At 40.4% G+C, this 15,972-nt stretch overlaps 1 protein-coding gene across 5 annotated transcripts in view; it reads left to right on the top strand.

Moving 5' to 3' along the window:
- The window catches only part of Ptbp3 (polypyrimidine tract binding protein 3), a 117,569-nt gene that overhangs the window by 25,720 nt on the left and 75,877 nt on the right, over nt 1-15,972 (top strand). For 3 of the 5 annotated variants that reach the window (XM_017797629.2, XM_017797628.2, XM_029562530.1), the window contains one exon: nt 7,698-7,779. In XM_017797629.2, the coding sequence (XP_017653118.1) occupies nt 7,749-7,779 (31 nt within the window). In that variant the 5' untranslated portion in view covers nt 7,698-7,748. Of the gene's footprint in view, nt 1-7,697; nt 7,780-15,972 lie in introns of those variants that run through there. The other 2 variants (XM_029562528.1, XM_029562529.1) reach the window with 1 other exon arrangement.

Raw genomic sequence — 15,972 nt, 5'->3', positions numbered from 1 at the left:
AAATCTTCAGAGTCAAATTCCTACATGCTGTTGCTGCTCGGGGCCTGCAACCAGCACGACCGCAGCAGCTGCCCTGACACCTTCAAGTTCTGCCAACAGTTGTAAAGCTTTCTGCCCCACCAAGACTTTCAGAAAATATTTGTGTGTGTGTGTCTGTGTGTGTGTGTGTGTGTGTGTGTGTGTGTGTGTGTCTGTGTGTGTCTGTGTCTGTGGAGTTCAGAGGACAACTTGTGGGAGTCAGTTCTTCCTATGATGTGGGTTCTGAGATTGAATTCAGATTAGGTTTAGCACCATGCACTTTTACCCACTGAGCCATCTCAGGGGCCTCAAGCCAATGATTTATGATTTTGATTTTTGATGACTGAATTTATTGTTGTTTAACCCTGGATTTTAAGTCATAGTGAGGCTGCCTTCATTTGAGGATTATAAGAGGAATTCACTTGTATCTTCTAATACTTTGATGATGATGATGATGATGATGATTTTTATATTTGGCTCCTGCTCCAGCATCCATACTAGCTGGAATTACAGATGTGTGCTACCATGTGACTGATGAGGACCTGCCTTCTAGGCTGAACTAACAAACACTCTTGAGTTTTTAGAATTCATCTTTCATCTGGAGTATCGTTGGCTTTAGTACACTTAACATGTACAAGGTGCTGAGTTTGAGTCCCAGCAATACACACGAAAAAAAAAATTTTTTTTTTAACCCAGAGTTTCCCTGTAGCCCCCGCTGTCTTGGAACTCCCTGTGTAAATCAAGCTGGCCTTGATCTCATAGAGATCCTCCTGTGCCTCTGCCTCTCTGCCTCTCTCTCTCTGCCTCCCTCTCTCTGTCCCTCTCTCTGCCCCTCTCTGCTCCTTTCATCCCCTCTCTGCCCCTCTGTCCCTGACCAGATTAAAGGCTTGTGCCACTTTTTAGAGAAGATTTCTGCCTTAAAAATAGATTTTCTCGGGGGCAGGCACATGCATTTTCATGAAAAGTTGGAAAGCAGTTTGGAATGAAAGAAAAAATAGCCAAATCTATAATTAGTGATACAGTTCAGTACATCTCTCAATTACTGATTGGCTAGTGACACAGCTCTCTGACTTCATATCATCTAGATTAAAGAAATGCTGAGCTGGATATGGTGGCACAGACCTGTAGCCAGCTCCAATGAGGCTGAGGCAATAGGATTACAACTTTGAGGCCAGCCAGACAACTAGGAAGACCATTGAAAAATTTTTAGAAGGTTGGGGCGTGTGGGGGATTTGTCTAGCTCAGTGATAAAATAGCCTAGCATGCCCCTTGGCCAGTACCTGCTCTCAGCTTACCATCTGCAGTGCAAAGTCATTTAAAAAGTAACTTTGCCTATCTCTTACACTATTAGAATAATTTTATAGAAGAAGATACTAAATTTACAACATTCTTGTAAGCCTGCACCCTAGATTATGTAGTTGGTAAGTGACAGGGGCTAAATTAAAAAGCTTTGTTTCTGGGCTAGAGAGATGGCTCAGCAGTTAAGAACATTGACTGTTCTTGCAGAAGACCCGGGTACACCCGGGTACAAATCCCAGCACCCACATGGCAGCTAACAACTGCCCGTAACTCCAGTTCCAGGGGATCCGACAGCCTCTTCTGTCCTCCACTGGCACTGATTGCACAACACAGGTACACTCACCTACATGCAGGCAATACATGCATACACATAAAATTTAAAAAAAAAAAAAAAGCTTTGTTTCCAGAGCCCCATATGTTGTTTATATTCGAAGGTATCTATTTGACTTTGAGATAATCTCAGTAATATTCTAGATGGTATTTGGTTAGCAGGTATATTATTTGGAAGTTGGTTTATTCTGTAGCATAGAGATGGAAGCCTAGATTCCCGTCTACTGAAGTAGTAAAACTTCTTTCTAGTTTCACAAAGTTGAAAAAGATACTGGAACTTCATCTTTTGGAGATCATTACATTTTACCCTTATTTATTTATTTTTATTTTTTTGAGACAGGGTCTCCCTGTAACCACACAGTTAGAACTTGCTATATAGATCAGCCTGGCCTTAGTCTCACAGAGATCTATCTGCCTCTGCCTCTGCCTCTTGAGTGCTGGATTAAAGGCATAGATCACCATGCCTGGCTTGACATACATGTGCGTGTGGAAATCAGAAAACTTGAGGGAGTCGGTTTTCTCCACTGTGTGGGCCCTAGGGATTGAACTCAAGTCAGTTAGTTGACAGCAAGCACCTTTACCCTCTGAACTATCTTACTGGCCCATATTTCATTATTTTAATAATCACCTAATATTTCATTGCATGAATTTAATCATTTGTTATGAACTTAGTAGTATCAATTATACTGCCTCTTTTTCATAGCTTCAATTAAATAATTGGTTTTGTAGCCGGGCATGGTGGTGCACGCCTTTAATCCTAGCACTCGGGAGGCAGAGGCAGGCGGATCTCTGTGAGTTCGATGCCAGCCTGGACTACATAAGGGAGTTCTAGGACACCTAAGGGGGTGGGGGTGTAGAATCTGTTTTGGGTTATAGAAAGGCTTTGGAAGAGTAAATGTTAAAAGGCTTAAATGTTAATTAAAAAAAATACTCGAAGTTGTATGTAGTGACTCACAATCTGAAAACCTCATTCTTCTGTTTATTTCCTTACCTCTTTGTTTTTTTGTTTGCTTGTTTACTTTAAATATAGATTACATGTAAAATGTAGGTTCTGTGGAGGAAGATATAAAGGAGACTAATCAGCTGGGCCAGGCAAGGGTCAGGGGGGCTTAAAAATAACTGAGTAGAGCTAGTGCTGAGGCCCAGGTCCCTGACTAGGACTGGCAGAGGTTGGGGAAAAGTGGGAAGTAAGGAGATGCTAATGAGGAGACAAAAATATAAAGTAACAATCCATATAACACGACTTTTATCCCTGTTTATGGAGCAGCTTAGTAACAACAGGATAAACATGAATTTTCTCTTGTTGAAAGTTTTCACACAAGGTTGTTAGCCCATCTGCTAGGAAATTTGCCTTGGTTGAAAATAGCGCTTGGATATTAATTTCAATATTTTAAGATTCTGTTAATTTAAAGAAAAAATTAAATCCTTGAAGTTACTTTTTTGATAGCCACTTTATGGTCATAGTATCTTGATAGTCTAAAACAAATGATATTCTAGAATTTCATATGCATGTTAGGTGTGATCTGAAGTTGAAAGTTTTAGTTTCAAAATCTTCCTTACATATTACTTCAAGGGGCTATTTCTCAGTTGCGTGGTTGTTGTTTTATTTTAATCATAGAAGCACTCTCATATTAATTGCAGATAAAACCAATTCCCATCAAATTTGATGAGACATTTCATTTGTACTGCTTAATTACAGCATTTCTTTGCTTTATTTGCCCTATGTATTTAAATGTTTTTCAGTAGGAGAGAGCTTCAATAATTGATACTTGAGGCAGATGAAGCCGATTGGTGTGTTGACTTAGTCAGAAAGCTGACCAGTCCACAGGAAATTGCTGGACTTATGTAAATTGACCATGTGTTTCTAAGGAGACTGTTGATCCAGTGCTGTCCTCCCTCTACTCTCACCACATGATGTCTTTGTTTTTCAGCCTGTTAAGACCTTCTTGGTAATACTGTTAATTTGTTCATCTGTGAGGCAGTTTTTTTTCTCCTGTTTTGTTCTCTTGTGAGGAGAGAACTGACTCTTGCACACACATGCATATATCACACACACAAAAGAAATAGTAATAAATGCAAATGTAACAGAATGTATTTTCTGTAATCTTTGAATGTTTGAGATTTTCCTATTCTAGGAGGCAATAATTTATTCTTGATCCTGTATAATCATTGCATGTATATACAAGTATTTATTGTATACTTGATGGTGTTTGGTTGTTTCTAGCCTCACTAGTATGAACAGTGCTGCTGGGAACAGTACTTCTCATGCGTAGGTGTATGTAAGTAAGCATTTAAGCTCTATGCAGAGGGGAAGATCACATAAGGATACTTGGATATTCAGCTTTAGTAAATTGAATAGTTTTACAAGTTATTCCAATTTATAGGTCTACCAAATTGTACCAGTTTAAGTCCCATTTAATTCTAAGATTTTGTTCCTGCATCTTCTAACAACTCGATATTGCCAGCTTTTTCAGAGTGATGGTATTTTGTCATGTTTTTAACTTAACCATGTCCCTGATAATTAGTAAGATTAAACATATTTTCCTCTGCTGATTGAATATGTTAGAAAAATATTCTTTTATTTTTTGGTCTTTTTTTGAGGCAGGGTCTCCCTGTAGCCCCAGCTGTCCTGGAACTCACTATGAAAACCCGGTTGGCCTTGAACTCACAGAGATCCACCTGCCTCTGCCTCCTGAGTGCTGGGATTAAAGGTGTGTGCCACCACACCCGGCTGATTTCTAGAATTTTAATGCAAAAATTTTGATCTGGCATCTCAGCAGGCTAGATTGCTGTCTCATTTATGTGAATTAAAGAGATGAGCAATTGTGAGAACCAGAGAAAAGAAAAGAGATTTAATATTCATCAGAAAGAGGAACAGAAGTCCCCATGCCCATCTTTGGGCTACTTATAGGAACTTTAGGTTTAAATAAAGGAAGAATGGTGATGGGTGGAGACAAGAGGTGTGCATAGGTAAGCACTGCTGATCAAAGTGTGGTCTGCTTGATTATTATCTCACTTCTGGTTCTGCTAGCTGGTCAGAGGAGCCTTACTACTCCAGGGGACAAGCTGCTTCTTAGGAGATAATTAGTCATGCTCCAGGATGTTGCCTTGCCATCATGGATAATTATTCTCATCTGGGGCTTGGTTTGTCTTAGGTTCTATTTCTGGGCTCCAAGAGGGCTACAGGTTTAGGACATGGACTGGAGACTTTTAGGTACCTTTTTGGGATCTGGAATAGGACATTATAAAAGCTGTGACAGTAAGATGCCTCAGGTACTCTTACCTTTGTGCTTTCATCCTTGAGGGTTAGGTATTACTGGTTTCTACATAGTGATTAAAATGCCTATGTGCTGAGTAAATGAGTAGTGCAGTTGCACAGTGAAGGGAGAGAGATTCCAGGCTTTTATCCTAGTTACCTAGTTACCTTGTGGGTCCCAGTGAGGAATAATTGTTTTTTAGCAAAACAGGTTCTGAGTGCCTTTTACTAAACTATTATTTTCAGATGAAAAATATTGATACTAAAGTCACATGTATGTAGAAGATACATCTATTAGTAAAATAAATTTTACCAAATTTTCTCATATTTAAAAACCATGTTGATAAATAAATTATTACTATATTTAAAACATAGAAATCTAACTTTATCTACAGGTGGACAGTGTACTTCAAAGTTCATTTATTATCAAGTTACAAAGCATAGTTAGATCTTTATTTCAGAACTAAGCAGGAAAACGTATGCTTTAAGTGTGGCCTTAATTGTGGCCTTTTTTGTAGCGTTGGGATTTCCAGTTTTCTTTCATCCTGCTTGGTTATTTAATTCCTTTCTCTTCCAGAGATGTGTTTGTAAACTGGTAGTGGAAAAGAGCCATGGGGAGTAATTTCTAGATGCTTAAGACAAGAAATATTTAAAATAATTGTGTTTCTGTTAATGCAGACACTTTGGAGGTTAGTCCTTCTTCAGAAGAGCTAAAACATTTTCTTAGATGTGGTCTGAGTACCATGTCTGAAGAGACATGCAGTATTTGTTGTAGGGACCAGAGAGATGACTCAGTGGTTAAGAGTACACATTGCTCTTCCAGAGGACCCAAGTTTGGTTCCTAGCATCCACGTGGTGGCTCACAGCCACCTATAACTCTGGGGGATCTGACTCCCTCTTCTGGCCTCAGGCACCCACATACCAGTGATTCACGAAAATAAAAGTGCCTTTATAGAAAACATATTTGTTGTAGTACTATTCTAATATATAAATATAGGATTATTCGATTTAAGTTTTATCACTGAATGAACCAAAATACTTAAAAAAAAAATACAGTCTCACAGTGTAGGCCTGGCTGGCCTGGCACTTACTGTGTAGACAAGCTGACATCAAACTCGGAGGTTTGCCTGCCTCTGCCTCCGCCTCCAGAGTGGAGTGTTAGGATTAAAGGCATGTGACACTAGTCTGCCCTCAAAATGCTTATAAAAACTGACCAAGAGCTGGGTATGGTGGCGCATGCCTTTAGTCCCAGCACTTGGGAGGCAGAGGCAGGCAGACCTTTGTGAGTTCGAGGCCAGCCTGGTCTACATAGTATGTTCCAGGACAGCTGGGGTTACAGGGAGACACCATCTCAAAAATACACCCCCCCAAAAAAAAAATTGACTGAGAACAAAAATGATTAATATGAAACCGATTGGTTTTGGATTTTGTATGCCATATTATCTTTCTAAAATCTTGGTAATGTATTTTGAATTATAATGGAAAGACTTGTGTGCTATCTTTTGGCATTGAGACTTCAGGTATGGAAGTAGGGCAGAATTCTTGGTGTAAGAGGTATGTATAGTAATGGTGGCACATACATGTTATCCCTGCACTTAGGAGGCTAAAACAAGAGGATAGAGATGTCAACATATATATAGCCTTGGCTACATAATATGACCCTGTATCAAAAAGGCAATGTGGGGCTGTAGCTGAGTGGTAGGACCTCTGCTGAGCACACACAAGGTCCTGGATTCAATCCCTAACACTACAAAACAAACACAACTCTTACCTGAAAAGAGTAAATTTAAAGGATTACTTAAAAAGTAGTACACTCCAGGAGGTCCTTTGACCCCAGCACTCAAGGACTACCTGGTGTACTGTACACAGAGTTCCCAGGACAACCCAGGCTACACTGGGAGACATATCTCAAAGAAAGAAATGAGGGGAGGAGGAAGGGGGAAGGGAAGGAGAGGGAGGGAAAGGTGGGTACACTCCAAAGATAATTTTTAGGATTAATGGTGCAAAAATAACTAATTAAAGAATTTGGCCAGTATATGTTTAAATTGTCTTTGTGTTCTGTTTTCAAAAATGGGTATTAAAAGTCAAGATTCTTAGAATATATAAACAGATTATTTGAATGTAGATATATTTAGGAAAGGTATCAAAATTGTTGTCTCTTAAATGTTTCAACATCTTAGATGATGCCTCCTGAGTGCTGGGATTAAAGGCATGCGCCACCATGCCCCGGCCTGTTGTTGATTTTTTAAAATAATTTAATTCGATGGGCATGGTGGCACACTCCTTTAATCCCAGCACTTGGGAGGCAGAGGCAGGCGGATCTCTATGAGTTCAAGACCAGCCAGGTCCACATAGTGAGTTCCAGGGCAGCTGGGGCTACAGGGAGACCCTGTCTCAAAAAGACCCCCCCCCCAAAAAAAAAGTAATTCATGGAATGTGCTGTAATTTTTCCTTATCACATAGTTTGTTTCCAACCTTAGATTTTGTTATTCTCAAGGACTTTCTTTTAAATAAATGCTAAAATAAAATATTAAACTTTTAATTTTTATTTATTCTTTTTTTTTTTTTTTTGGTCTTTTTGAGACAGGGTCTCCCTGTAGCCCCAGCTGCCCTGGAACTCACTATGTAGACCAGGCTGGCCTTGATCTCACAGAGATCCATCTGCCTCTGTCTCCCGAGTGCTGGGATTAAAGGTGTGTGCCACCATGCCCGGCTACTTTTAATAATTTAATAGTATATATAAATCATTACCTAAAACCTGTTTTATTAACTGAGCATTGATTTTGCTTTTCAGCGGGGATCTGATGAGCTTCTTTCTTCTGGTGTCATTAACGGACCTTCTACCATGAACAGTTCTACTTCTGCAGGTGTGTATGGTGAGTTTTCATTTTTTCCCAGATACTTCCTTTCCATGGGCTTTAATATCATTTTCATTGTTCTTACGTGCTATGGTTTATAGTAAAAGTCCTGTGTGAGAACATAGGAGAAGTGGAAACCGTCAGCTAAGGAAAAAAGATGGAAAAAATTTAATTCAGAGAAATTTAATGCCTAAGAATTGGTCCCCTCCAAAGAATTTTAAAGGGGGAACTAGGCTGGAAAGATAGCTCAGTAATTAAGAGCACTGGTTGCTCTAGCAGAGGACTTGGTTTTGGTTCCCATCTACATTGTAGCTAATGACCATCTATAAATCTAGTTCCAAGGGAATCGAGGTCCTCTTATGGCCTCTGCAGGTATTGCATGCACACGTGCACTTACATATATACAGGCAAAACACTCATACGTATAAAATGAAAATTGGAACAATTCTTTCTTAATTTTTAAAAAAATATATTTTATTTTTATTTTATGTGTGTGTATTGCCTGTGTGTAGGTAAGTGCACCCTTGTCATGCAATGCCTGTGGAGGACAGAAGAGGCTGTTGGATCCCCTAGAACTGGAGTTACGGACAGTTGTTAGCTGCCATGTGGGTGCTGCGATTTGAACCCGAGTCTTCTGCAAGAACAACCAGTGTTCTTAACCGCTGAGCAATCTCTCCAGCCCCTCTTTTTTAATTTTTAAAAATTGTTTCCACCAACTTGTATAGCCATCTGAAAGATTAATTAGAAAGATTTTGTAGACAAGGAATTCATTAATGTGAACATGTGAATAGAATAGTATGGGCATTGAGACTAAAGCAGACTTAAAGCTGATCTCACATTAGAAGCACTGGAGAAGGGCCTGGGGAGATAGTTCAGTGGTTGCTGTGCAACCATGAGGACCTGAATTCAGTACTCAGAACCCACATTAAAGCGGGACTTGGTGGCCAGGTCTAACCAAAACTGAGAGTTCTGTATTCAGTTGAGAGAGCCTTTCTCAGAAAATGGAGAGTAATAGAGGAAGACACATAAAATCCACCTCTGTCCTCTATAACATACGTGTGGGTTAGTTTGTGCATGTGTGTGGATATAACACATACTTAGGAATACATGAATAAATAAATAAAAGAAAGGAGAGGAGAGGAGAGGGACGAAGAGGAGGAGGAAGAATAGGAATGAATTACTGGAGAAGCTTGTTAAAACACAGTTGTTGTTGGGTCTAAAATATAACAAAACCACATTGCAGCAATGGGGTTTGGAGGCAAATGCTTATAGTCCCAGCTTCTCCTAACCATACTCTAGGCTGAAGCAGGCAGATAGCAAGTTTGAGACCAGCTTGAACAATTTAAGATTTCATTTCAAAATAAAATAAGTAAGGCCTCTGATCTTGGGCTTAATTGCCAGTACCATGAAAACAAAAGGAAACAATTGTTGGGACAGTTCCCTGATTCAGTAGTTCTGGTATATATCGTAATCATTTGTATTTCTACAAGTTTCCAGGAACTTGAGGGTTTTAAAAAATTATTTTTATTTTATGTATATAAATGTTGGTTTGCATGTATATAAGTGCACCCATGTCACAGAGGCCAGAAGAAGGTGTAGGATCCCTGGGAACTGGAGTCACAGATGGTTGTTAGCTCCCATGTGGGTGCTAAGAACCAAACCCAAGTCCTCTGTAAGAGCAGTCAGTGTTCTTAACCACCAAGCCATTTCTTCAGCCCTGAATTTGAGGATTTTAAGCCTGATTATTTTCTTAATCTGGTGGGTTTAAAACACTTTTCTTTTTGTGGGTTGGGGACATAGTTCAGTGGTAGATCACTTGCCTAGCATGTGTAAGGCCCTAGGTTCAATCCCCAGTACATCAAAGAAACAAAATTCTGCTTGTATTCCCAGGTTGCAGTAATCCTTGTGGAGGTCAGGTATTTGTTTTTATTTTAAAACCTCCGTCTACTAAATTTGCCCTTGAACTTCAAACAAACAACAGAAAACCCCTCTGGTTACTTTGTGTGTCCAGTTCTGCTTATGAATTAATGGGATAGATGATCAGAAAGACTTATATTCTGGGTGATTACTTAGGAAAAGAAAAGTAAAAGCCTTAGTTTAACAACAGTTTTATTGTGCTCTGTTTTTTTAATTTGTGTGGGTGTGTGTGTCTGTCTGTCCGTCCGTCTGTGATGGGGACAACTTTTGGAAATCTGTTCTGTCCTTCAGCTGTGGATTCCAGGAATCTAATTCAGTTTATCAGTCTTGTTGGCAAGTACTTTTACCTATTGAGCCATCTTGCAGGCCCATAGGTCATGTTTAGTTTTCACGTTTTGAATTTCTTGTGCGTCTTAGTCTACTTTAGGTCCAGTATATCATCTGGGGTATAGTTCTGTAAGTGGTAACTCAAACTTTTACTTAAAATTTGTATTTTACTACCACTACTGAATGATAGTTGACTGTTGAATTCTAGGTTACCAGTAACTTCCTCAGCACTTTGTAGGTACCATTCATTTTTCTTTCAGCTTCTGTTGTTGAATAGTCTGCTATGTAGGTTGATATTTTTTTTTACATGTAGTATTGTTTCCTTCTAGTTATTTTAGTATTTTTTCTTTGTTTTTGTTCTGTGGTTTCTCGTCCTATGTCTGCATATGGATTGCTAATCTTCAGCTATGGATGTCCCTTGTATTATTCTTCTCATTGCTGTGACAAAAGCAACTTAACAATGGAAGGGTACAGTCCATCATAGTGGGAATGGCTTGAAGGGATAGCATGGGTGGCTGGTCCTACTGTGTCAGTAGTCAGGAAGCAGAGAAAGATGAATGCTAGTACTTAGCAATTTTTTCCTTTTTACTCAGTCCAGGAACACAGCTTGTGGAAAGGTACAGCCCACATGCAGGGTTGGTCTTCCTCCCTCAGCAATGCCTCCTTGGAAAGCCTTCATAGACAGTATCCACGGGTGTTTTTCTGGAATGACAATGAAAATTAACTATCATACTCCTCAAAATAACCTGGGAAGCTCTGAAAATCATGCAAATGGCTTCACTTCCCCTGTAGCAGTTTTGAAATTAAGGGTGGGAGATTTTGCCGCCCCCTCCCCCCTTTTTGGCCTTTTTGAGACAGGGTGTCTCTGTAGCCCCAGCTGGCCTGGAACTCACTACGTAGACCAGGCTGGCCTTGAACTCACAGAGATCTGCCTGCCTCTGCTTCTCAAGTGCTGGGATTAAAGGCGTGTGCTATCACGCTCAGCAGAGATTTTTGCTCTTCATCTTTGTATTAGTCACTTTTCTGTTGCTGTGATAGAAACACTGACCCAAGCAATTTATAGAAGGAAGAGTTTATTTGAGCTTACAATTCCAGGGGAATTACAGTCCATCATGTCAGGGAGGTGTGGTGGCTAGAGCAGGCTGGAGCAGGGGCAGCAGAAGCTAAGCTCTCACATCATCACACAGGCACAGGAAGCAAGAGAGCGACTGGAGATCTAGCAAGGCTTAAGAACTCTCTAAGCCCACCCCCAGTGACGGGCTTCCTCCAGGTTAGCCACACCTTCTAAAACCTCCCAAAACAGCGCCATCATCTGGGGATAAAATGTCCAAATACTTGGAGCCTTTGGGGGACATTTTCATTCAAACCATCAGTCTTTAAAGCTTTAAGTGGTACACCAAGGTATAGCTAGGCATGAACACCATTGTTGGAGCCTTTATATATAGCCTGCCCAGGAGTGATCTAACTCTCCCCAGAATTTCCTGTACTAGAATTCCATTTAAACCTATATAGGGCCAGTTCATCTGTCCTGCTTGGTCTTAGCCTCGCTTGCATATTTTGCCATCTCTTTGGAATTTTTTGGTTGTTATTGTCGTTTGTTTTGAGATAAGATTTCACCATGTAGCTCTGGCTTAGAACTTGCTGCAAAGACGAAGCTGGCCTGGAACTAAGAGATCTGCCTGTCTGCTTCCCATGTGAAGTGCTGGGATAAAAGATGTGCAGCACTATCACTGGCCCACAGCCCCACCACTCAGGAGGCAGAAGCAGGTGAATCTCTGAGATTGAGGCCAGCTTGGTCTACATAGGAAGTTCATAGTACTATAGGGGGACACTGTCTTAAAAAGCTCCCCGCCAAGGCTATGTTTTGAATAACTACCTTAGAATAGTTTTCTTAGTCACTTATCTCTTTAACCTTCTAATTTACTGTTGAATTTCTCCATTGAATATTCTATTTTATAGTTTATATTTCCCTTTTCTCCATATCTCTTTTTTTTTTTTGTCAAGGGGTGTAAATTTTTCTTACACACACACACACACACACACACACACACACACACACACATACTTCATCTCTCTTATCCCTTCCATCCCCCTGCTCTTCTCAGCTAGAGTACTTTACTTGTGAGTCCCTTCCCACTCTGCTCTCGTGTAGGAAGTCCTGACAGTTCAAGAGTGCAGTGGCTGTGTCATGCCTAGAAAATGGCATTCTACAACACTCCAATCTTTCCTTTGACTCTTACACTTTTTTCGTTGTTGTTTTTGTTTTGTTTTTTAAATAAATAAACAGGGTTTCCCTGTAGCCCCAGCTATCCTAGAACTCACTATGTAGACCAGGCTGGCCTTGAACTCACAGAGATCCGCCTGCCTCTGCCTCCCAAGTGCTGGGACTACAGGCATGCGCCACCACACCCAGCTTAATTATTTTTATTTTATGTGTATGAGTGTATTGCCTGCATGTGAATAAGTGCGCCCATGTAACGCATTGCTCACAGAGGTCAGGAAAGGGTGTCAGATTTCCCTGGCACTGGAGTTAGGACAATTGTTAGCTGCCACGTGGGTGCTGGGAATCGAACTCCGGTCTTCTGCAAGAGCAGCCAGTGCTCTTAACACCTGAGCCATCTCTCCAGCCCCTATTATTATTTTTTTTACCGCTCAGGCACATCTCCAGTGCTGTTTGATTCATTTTTTTAAAAAATATTATTTTTATTTTATGTGTATGAGTGTATTGCCTGCATGTATGTGAGTGCACCCATGTCGTGCAGTGCCACGGAGGTCAGTCCTGTTTTCTGTGGGCATTGCACAATATGGGTGCACTTACCTACATGCAGACAATACACGCATACACATTAAAAAAAAAATGCATGTATTGCCTGCATGTAGGTAAGTGCACCCATGTTGCGCAATGCCCGCAGAGGACAGAAGAGTCTGTCAGATCCCCTGGAACTGGAGTTATGGACAGCTGTTAGCTTCCATGTGGGTGCTGGAATTCGAACCCAGGTCTTCTGCAAGAACAGTCAGTGCTTTTAACCGCTGAGCCATCTCTCCAGCCCCCTGATTCAAAGTCCCACTAGGGGATGGAAGGATGACTCAGTGTCAGCATGCATAGGATCCATGCAAACTCAAGCAGACAAAAGCCCAGCATAGAACTATGGAAATGGGTAGCAGACCCCATTCTTATCTGAAGAACTATTAGCAGCTGATTACTGCTGGGTGAGGAAGAGCTTATCTTCTTAAAGGGAGGGACTCTAGATAGACTGACTAGATCTTAGTAGATAAACTTGCACTGAGGGAAGTCTAGGGACACTAACTCAACTCTGTAGGCCTTAACACAAATGACAATGTAGCCAGGTGTGGTGGCTCATGCCTTTAGTCCCAGCAGAGGCGGATGGATCTCTGTGAGTTCAAGGCCAGCCTGGTCTTCATAAGAGTTCCAGGCCAGCTGGGGCTACAGGGAGACTCTGTCTCAAAAAGACAAAAAAAAAAAAAAAAAAAAAAAATCCCCCCAAAAACCCACCCCCAAACAAATGACAGAATGCATGAAAGTATAGTGGGGGAACTACAGAAGGATGCTGGTGGGGAAGGAGTTATAAAGATGATTAAGATGCTCTGTATGAAATGCACAAAAATTTCAGTTAAAAATTTAGAAAAAACTCAAAATGAAAAAAGAATTTAAATTCTCCCTGGTATTTTTGTTTGTTTCTTAAATTAATAGTACCCTGATTTTTCCTTATGATTTCCATGTGGTAATCATGTAAAACCTTTTCTTTCATGGTGCTGGTGATTGGATGCAGGGTGTTGCAAATGCTGGAATGAAGAGCTGTATCTCTGAGCTGCAAATCGAGCACCAAAGAAACTTTCTAAAATTTTCTAATAACTTCATCTTCATCCTTTGTAGTAGTCGAAACCTACGTTGGTCTTGAGTCTTTCTGCCTCTGCCTCCATAATGCCAGGATTTCTGGGATTACAGCCATTCACCACCATCACCAATCAAATAAATTTTTATATAGCTTCAGGTTTTACAGTTCTATGAAGTTTTTAGGGGTGCTAATACTACTGCTTTTTAATTTTACCCTTTTTTGGGGGGGTCTTTTTGAAGCAGGGTCTCCCTTGTAGCCCCAGCTGTCCCGGAACTCACTATGTAGACCAGGCTGGCCTTGAACTCACAGAGATCCGCCTGCCTCTGCCTCCCAGGTGCTGGGACTACACGCATGTGCCACTAAGCCCAGCAAGCATAGTTTATATTTACATTAAAATTATTCATGATAATTACCCTCTTTGCAATTCTCTAAATACTTCAAAAGCTGTAGATTTTGGCATTATATTGATTGACTAATTGAAAAAGAATTTCTAGTTTAAGGGGCTGGAGAGATGGCTCAGCCCCTACATCACAGCTCACAACTGCCTTTAACTCCAGCTTCAAGGTATTCATTTGGGCCTCTATGGGCACACATACATACATGACACATGCACACACACAATTTTTTTTTTTTTTTTTCTTTTTGAGGCAAGGTCTCCTTTTAGCCCCAGCTGTCCTGGAATTTACTATGTAGACCAGGCTGGCCTAGAACTCATAAAGATCCACCTGCCTCTACCTCCCAAGTGCTGGGATTAAAGGCGTGTGCCACCATGCCCGGCACAGAGTTTCCAGTTTATTTTAACAAATTGTAACAGAAAAGTTATAGGGTACTTTTACAAAAGACTTTAATGCTTTTACATTTTAAAAATATCATTATGATGTGCACCGAAATGAGAGCCACATAAACTGATTTTGTTGAGTGGTCTTTTTGTTTGAGACTTGGCCTCACTGTGTAACACTAGCTTGTCTGAAACTATGTAGACCGGGTTAGCCTCCAATTCAAAGAGATCCTGATTCTACTTAGTGCTAGGATTAAAGGCATGCACAACCATAACAGGCTTGGCCTTTTTTTTTTTTTTTTTCCTCCCCAAATTAAATTCAGTATAATCACAGAAATTTTAAAGTTAATCTAAATACCAATTTTAAAATATTTTTTTGACATTTTGAGACAACTGTAGTGTTGGTAGCACATTGGTCCTTTGAAAACAGGAATTAAGTATGTACCATACCTCTAGCAAATAACTTAGCTGCTTTACAACATTGTTTTGTTTTGTATGTAGCCCCCCAACTAGCCTGGAACTTGCCATGCAGACCAGGCTGACCTTGATCTCACAGAGATTCTACTGGCCTCTGCCTCCCGAGTGCTGGGATTAAAGGCGTGTACCACCATGCCCAGCTTGCTTCCTAATATTTTTGTATGAGTCATCAGCAGTGATAGGCTGATGGCTCATGGGCTGTAAGTAAATTTACCAAAGACAGAAAAGGCAGAGGTAGATAAGCTACAGCCACATCAGGTAAGCTTCTGAAGAAAGATTTGTGCCACTGAGAGGGGATGGAAGCCTTTAATAGTAGTTGAGGGAGGAGATTGTTTTACCTTCTCTCATGGGTCATTTGTGTGGGTTCCATAGCTGTGTGGTCATAGGCCATATCTCAAGGGCCACTAACTTTCTGTTGTCCTATTAAATATTAAGTTTTACAGCATTAGCTGACTCTTTTTGTAACTGGCCATTTTGGGTCAGGTGCTGTGGATCATTGTTAAGTTGCTCTTCAAATGTTTGTGTAGGACATCACAAATTACTGGATAAAGCTCCTAGCAATTGGGGTCTGCTTAAGTGGGGACTTTCGATTCTATTTTTATTTTTGTCTTACCTTGACTGTATTGCATGAAAATTTATGTTTTTAATATTACCTCAAATTATTTTTTACCTTAGCCTGCTGAGGTTGGAAGGTTTTTTAATTTGATGATAGTCCGAGTTACATAGCAAATTCTAGGCCACTTTTCACCCTAAAATGAGACCCAATCTTAAAATAGTAATTTTTATCTTTAATGTTGAACTTTTTAACTGAATTTTCACTAGTGTCAAATATTTCATATTAGGTAGATCAACCCC

This window comes from Nannospalax galili, unplaced genomic scaffold (assembly GCF_000622305.1).
Source record: "Nannospalax galili isolate Female #2095 unplaced genomic scaffold, S.galili_v1.0 scaffold1255, whole genome shotgun sequence".
Classification (NCBI taxonomy): domain Eukaryota; kingdom Metazoa; phylum Chordata; class Mammalia; order Rodentia; family Spalacidae; genus Nannospalax; species Nannospalax galili.
The sequence above is the reverse complement of the archived record's forward strand: the minus strand, read 5'-3'. Positions and strand labels throughout refer to the sequence as shown.